The 7,239-nt window shown below is 41.8% G+C and overlaps 1 protein-coding gene across 1 annotated transcript; it reads left to right on the top strand.

Annotated features, from left to right (window-relative positions):
* Positions 1–4,702: 4,702 nt before the first annotated feature.
* LOC147737493 (uncharacterized) lies at positions 4,703–6,901 on the top strand. Its single transcript, XM_086932021.1, has 2 exons — positions 4,703–6,573; positions 6,658–6,901. The coding sequence occupies exons 1-2, from the start codon at positions 4,718–4,720 to the stop codon at positions 6,899–6,901; spliced, it is 2,100 nt and encodes a 699-aa protein (XP_086788147.1). The 5' UTR covers positions 4,703–4,717.
* The last annotated feature ends 338 nt before the right edge of the window (positions 6,902–7,239 follow it).

Below are 7,239 nucleotides of genomic sequence, written 5' to 3'. Positions count from 1 at the left end.
AAGCTGCTCTGTTACTCTCGGTTTTCCTTTTTCTCCAAGCTTTCTCAGCTCGCCTACAGTTTTGTTTTTCTGCTCTCAGTTCGGAGGTATACCAGCTATCTTGTTTGGACATAGGATACTGTTTATGCTTTTTCAAGGGGGCTACAATGTCAAGGGCTTGCTTTATAGAAGTGTTAAGTTTGGCTAGAGCCGTATCAGCTGTATCTGTTGTCAGAATTTCCGGATCTTTCCAGAGTTCCTGGATTTTGTTAACAGTGACTTTGTGCCATTTTCGCCGCCAGATGGGGGGAAGAGAAACACTCTTTGCAGTACTTAAAGGCGTTACTAATAGAAATTCTAACATTGAGTGGTCTGTCCATGTCATTTCTTTTGCTGGAGAGCAGATGACTTTGGCACAATTAGTAAAGAGTAAATCCAGCATATGTCCTCCTCTATGAGTGGGACCTTGGTTTTGTAATTCTAGACCTAAGTTAGAAAGGTCAGTAATCAGGTCAGAGGATTCGGAGAGCGTAGGCAAGTCTACATGTATATTGAAATCACCCAAAAGAAGAAAGTCTTGTTTGGATTTAATATGAGGGGCTAAAATTTCCTGCAGAGTAAGTGCAAATTTAGGGTTCGGTCCTGGAGGTCGATAGACCAGAGCACCTTTCCAGGTGATGTGGTTAGTAAGTGTAAGTTTAAAAATCATTGTTTCTAGCTGTGGGTGCATGTGTTGCTCACTAATAATTACTTTTATACAATCTTTATATATAATAGCCAGACCCCCTCCAGTTTTGATGTCTCTGTCTACATGTTTGATTTTATACCCAGAGGGAATCCCCATAGCGATAGCAGTAACAGTGTGGGGTTTTAGCCATGTTTCAACAAGGAAACAAATATCTGGCTGCTTAGTATGAATCAGATCCCAAACCTCGTGCTGATGTTTGGGTAAAGATCGCACATTAAGTAAAAAGCTCTTAAGGCCCGGTGAGGGGGATTTAGGGTCTGAGGGAGGTGTGTCCTTTTTAGAAAGATGCCGACATTGTAAACAAGAGAAGGATCCCTCGACACGATGCCATGGTATTTTGGTGCTACATGGCACCTGTGGTCTGAGGCTTAGTAGCACTTGGCGGGAATACATAATTCGCCGCAAACCCTTACCGGTGAAAGCATGTAGCAAAGTATCATGGTCCATCGCCCCTCGCCCCGTCCTGTCGCATGAATATAGTATAGGTGCAGGTCTGTCACTCCAGTCACCCCGATGCTTGTATGCTCTGTCGTAAGCGTCTTACCATTTCACAGCATGAGTCAGTCTTGTCTGGGTCTCTTTCCTGTTTCCCGGCACTTGAATGGCACGCCCGAACACTCGAGAGAGCAGTGACCCACCAGCAGGCTTTTGTGGAGCGCTTTTGTCCTGGATGTAGGACTGCATTCAGTAGGGAACCCACTCTGTCTTTTCTTTGCAGTTGCCTGAAGATAAGCAGTTCCAAGGTAGCAGTCACACCTGGCCTGTCGGTAAGTGCAGCCCCTCTGGAGGCCCGACCATCAGCAATTGAGCCCACACTGTGGCCGCTTGGACCACAGGCGTAAGCTCAGTCATGGTGTTCGACACTGGAGTATTTGTAGTTCCTCATGGGCCTCTGACACAGAGTATTCAGAAATCCAGCAGCTAAAAGCCCAACACAGGCTCTACAGGAAGTGAATAGATTCAGACCCTGTTGTGTTAGGAATTTGACAAGTGAAACCTTGAACAGGCCTGTTGGCAGCACACAATCGTCCTACTGGGCCTCAACAATCATGTTGTCGTAGACTTTTATTTTCTGCCTTGAACTGTTGGGAGAGTCTTGGCGGGACTAGCTGGTCCTGCTGGATGGCTTTCTGGCCCGCCCTACAGATAACGGGGATGTGTCGGACCTTGCTTCTTCCAGGACAGCCTTGTCCTCCTGCTGGATAGTCAAACTCCCTTCCCTTTCTCACCAGACAGGCAAGCTTCTAGGCAGACTTCTAGGCTCTTCAGGACAGGTACCCAGCTTCTCCATTAAGTAATTCAGCCTGCAGGTGATGTCCCCTCAACTTAGATAAACTGTCAGGCTGACACCATCCCTGGTGTCACAGCAGGCACCTGAGTACTTTGTAGAGCACATTATTCCTTGGTAACAGAGGACTTTGAACTAGGGTATAAAAGAGGGATAGATGGTCCCACTTGTATACACAACTGGCAGGCAGGAGATGCAGTTTACCCTGTCGCACTCTCACATTGCATTTATTCTACGCACACCAACACCCTAAACACACACTTGATGTTAGTGCAAAGTCTGGGCACAGGCATAGAAATGGAGCATTACATGGGTGTGTCAGTAGAAAGCCCCTCCACTGACCATGATGCAAAGATATCATCAGGCTATTGATCCTTACAACAGGGTGCATTGCCACCACCGCTCTAGCTGGTAAACCCTTGACAGTCCTCTGCCTTAAATAAGGGCACACTTGGTGTGACCTTCCAGGTCATAGACCGGTCCAAGGCCTCTCATAGTCCCTTGTTAGAAGTTGCACAGTACTGGAGTGGCAGAAAAATCTCATGTAATTGTTTTGTGGTAGATTTACCCCAGTAAAGTGCAGTTACAAGTTTGACGCCATGGACTGGGGAGTTGCCACGAGGAACAGATTCGTCTGCCTGTCAAACCACATGCCATTCACTATTTCATAGTGTTTTTCTGCTTTTATTTACCACTTGTTTTAAGCAGGTGGTAGATATATGCATGTGGTTGGTTGGGGGGAGATGGGTGAAGCAGGGGAGGGAAGAGGAAAGCATTTTCTAACAAAGGCAAGAATTGTGTGTTTCCCCCAGTTAGTAAAAAAACAGCATAAGTCTTGGCTGCTTCTGCTGCACCCAGAGTCTGGTGCGTCATTTCAGTAAAAATGTTCTGTCTGGAAAAAAAGGGTGTCCTATTTTTTCTGCACCCGGTACATTCAGGTGCAGAAAAACCTAACAACTGATAATCAGGTGGAATAAAATGAACACATGAAAGTACGCCTTAATTTCAGTGCCCTTGATTCATACTAAGGACCATAGTTGAGGGATAGGTCTAGGCATAGTCCTCGCAATACACAATAGATTTGCGTGCGGCAGAGGACAGAACTCAAAAGTCAGGATATCAGATACAAGTAGGTGGTAACTCAGGGCAGATGCAAACGCCTGTTGTCCGTGGAGGAGAAATTTCCATCCCAGAAATCTACATTAAAAATTAATTAATAGTATTCTTTTTTAAATATCTGTTTGGTGCCAGTCCATATGACTTTAATGTCTGCCTTTGGGATTCAATGTTACAAGTCCATAGGGTACATGTATCCTTTGTGAGCTTAATACATTTTACAAATCCTCACACATCCAAGTACTCTCAGGCTACCATACTACACTCTGCTCTGTCTGAAGAACAGCTCAACATTTTCAAAATTCTGCAATTCTGCATTGATATGGCTTGTAAATTATTTTTGGGAAAATCTACATGTATTAACTATTTAATTTTAATACTATAGGTGATTGAAATTACACATGAAGAAAGCAAGATTTAGCACCGGGCAACTGAATGTTAGTGCCATAAGAAGGATTATTCTAAAAAACTGAAGGACATCCAGCATTCTAAGTTTAAACAATTTCCAAAACCTAGGTGTGGCGAGGAAGTGGAAGCTGAGGAAAGTACTATACCTGTAAGTGAAGTCTCTAATTTTGCATTTCATTAACCCAGAGCAAAGTCATATCTGTGCACACAGCATCAGAAATAATGCCAGAAAGACCAATCACAGCATCCTCATCTGAAATATTATCAGAACGACAAATTGCCTCAGCATGACAGAATAACGTTCATCTAAAGCATCATCTAATTCCAGAGGGGAAGCAGACACTGCATAAAAGAAAGTTATAACAAAAGGTTTCTTCTGCAGACCATCAAAGAAAAGACGCTGAAAGAAGACTCCAAAACTGACAAGCAAACAATCAAAAGATTGGAAAATCACATTTGTTCAACAACCGTTTTTAACCAGTTACGCAAGTTTGAGACTATCTGCCTCTGGATAGAACACCACGACCCACTCTGCTCACTCTGGCGAAAACCTTAAAAATCCACCACTTTATTGTTTTCATGACCATCTCAGAATGTTTCCTTTTTAATGTATTCTGTTCTGTAATTCTATGTAAATCGCCTCAACATTATCTTCTGTGCAGGAGTGATGTGTAAAAACTGATTAAATGAGCACCGTTGCGCTATAGCTAATGTAAATAAATCCTCATCTTCAGAACTACACCTTACACCAAACATAAAAAGGGTAAAAGGAACTGATGTTCTGTGACTGGTGATCCACAATAGTACTGTGCATGTTCTAATGTTCTCGGTTACTGCCATTACATCAGTGCAAAAAGGTACTTCTCAGTTTAATAATTAAATATCAGACTAACACCTTATTACTGTATTGCTAAGAACCTATACAAATAGATTTGAGAAAAACTTCCGTCACAAAATAAGTTGCTGCCGGAGAGGCTATAACCAAAAGACTATTATCTGCTAGAAACATTTCGACAGGTGTTACAGGGCTGCTTCCAGACATATTTTGCTCAATTCAAGTGTAAAACACACAATTTCTTTTAGAGATAAATACTGAACATTATCTAAACAAGCCCGACTCTAAAATCGGGTTCACTCTTACCGTGGCTTATAAGGAAGAGAAAATTAAATGTAACTCAATGAATACACCTTATAAAAACACGGGCTGTGAGAACAAATTCAGTGTTCAAACCCACCTCAATCAAAGCAAAATAACCCAAGTTGGGGAAAAAAGTTACCTGTGCCAAGAAAGATTCAGCCATAAATCTCATCTCACTGAATTTGAGAGAATGCACACTGGGAAAAACCTGTCTCAGTGCAAAGTATGCCAAAAAAGTTTCAAGCGTAAATCTTATCTCACTGAGCATATGAGAATCCACACTGGGGGAAAAAACTCTCCGTGCAAAGTATGCCAAAAAAGTTTCAGGCGTAAATCTTATCTCGCTGAGCATATGAGAATCCACACTGGGGAAAAACCTCATCAGTGCTCTGAATGCCAGAAAAGGTTTTGTAACAAACAAAGTCTTTCTCGACATGTATTAACCCACTCTGTGGAAAACCCTTACCAGTGCTTTGAATGCCAAAAAAGTTTCAGCCGTAAATCTTATTTCACTGACCATATGAGAATCCACTCTGGGGAAAAACCTTATCAGTGCTCTGAATGCCAGAAAAGGTTTTGTAACAAACAAAATCTTTCTCGACATGTATTAACCCACTCTGTGGAAAAACCTTACCAGTGCTCGGAATGCCAGAAATATTTTAGTAACAAAAGAGGACTTACTATACATACAAGGACCCACACTGGGGAAAAACCTTATCAGTGCACGGATTGCCAGAAATGTTTCATTGACAAAAGCAGTCTCACTCGGCATAGAAGAAACCACACTGGGTATAAACCTTATCAGTGCACGGATTGCCAGAAATGTTTCATTGACAAAAACAATCTCACTCATCATAGAAAAACCCACAATGGAGAAAAACCTTTTCAGTGCTCTGAATGCCAGAAATGTTTTATTTACAAAAGCAGACTCACTGAACATACAAGAATCCACTCTGGGGAAAAGCCTTATCAGTGCTCTGAATGCCCAAAGCATTTCAAATTTAAATCAGTTCTAACTGCACATGTGAGAATCCACACTGGAGAAAAACCTTATCAGTGCTCTGAATGCCAAGAAAGGTTTTGTCACAAACAAAGTCTTTCTCGACATGCAATAACCCATTCTGTGGAACACCCTTATCAGTGCTCTGAATGCCAGAAATGTTTCAGTGTAAAAAGTAGTCTCACACAGCACATAAGAACCCACACTGGGGAAAAACCTTATCAGTGCTCTGAATGCCAGGAATGTTTCAATGAAAAAAGACATCTCACGCTGCATATAAAAAACCACACTGGGGAAAACCCTTATCAGTGCTCTGAATGCCAGAAATGTTTCAGTGACAAAAGAAGACTTTCTCGACATACAATATCCCACACTGGGGAAAAACCTTATTCATGCTCTGAATGTCAGAAATGTTTCATAAACAAACTCAGTCTCACTCAGCATATAAGAACCCACACTGGGGAAAAACCTTATCAGTGCTCTGAATGCCCAAAAGATTTCAAACTTAAATCACTTCTAAATGCACATGTGAGATTCCACACTGGGGAAAAACCTTATCAGTGCTCTGAATGCCCAAAAGATTTCAAAGTTAAATCACTTCTAATGGCACATGTGCGATTCCACACTGGGGAAAAACCTTATCAGTGCTCTGAATGCCAGAAATGTTTCTCTGAGAAAAGAAGACTCATTAAACATACAAGGACCCACACTGGGGAAAAACCTTATAAGTGCTTTGAATGCGACAAATGTTTCAGTGAAAAATGCTATCTCACTCAGCATATAAGAACCCACACTGGAGAAAAACCTTATCAGTGCTCTGAATGCCACAAATGTTTCAGTGAAAAAATCAGTCTCAATCACCATATAAGAACCCACACTGGGGAAAAACCTTTTAGGTGCTCTGAATGCCAGATATGTTTCAGTCAAAAAAGACGTCTCATTCAGCATGTAAGAACCCACACTGGGGAAAAACCTTATAGGTGCTCGGAATGCCAGAAATGTTTCAGTGAAAAAAGACGTCTTATTCAGCATATAAGAACACACACTGGGGAAAAACCTTATCAGTGCTCCGAATGCCAAAAATGTTTCAGCCAAAAATATTATCTCACTGCACATGTGAGAATCCACACTGGGGAAAAACATTATCAGTGTTCTAAATGTCAGAAAAGATTCAGAGGTAGAGATGGTTACATGCACCATAAGAAAACTCACCATCAAAAATAATTTAGTGCTCCAAATGGCAGAAAAGCATCAATTTTAAATGCAATCTCACACTACATGAGCAGACGCACACAGGGAAAAACATTACCAACGCTGTGAATGCCAGAAATTCCTATTTGATAGGCACAGCCTCGCTAACCATAAGCGACTCCATACTGATGAAAAACCTTATGAGTGCTCTGAATGACAGAAAAGCTGCAGAGAAAAACGCTATCTTACCATGAGAAACTCCACACTGGAGAGAATCCTTATGCTATAAAAGCTTGTATCCGAAAGACAGTGTTATGCTTCATGAGAGATCCCACTCTGGGGAAAAGCCTTATGAGTGCTCGAAATGCAAG

Source organism: Lissotriton vulgaris, chromosome 1_1, assembly GCF_964263255.1.
Source record: "Lissotriton vulgaris chromosome 1_1, aLisVul1.2, whole genome shotgun sequence".
Classification (NCBI taxonomy): domain Eukaryota; kingdom Metazoa; phylum Chordata; class Amphibia; order Caudata; family Salamandridae; genus Lissotriton; species Lissotriton vulgaris.
Note: the sequence above shows the minus strand (reverse complement) of the source record. Positions and strands in the feature narration are given on the sequence as shown.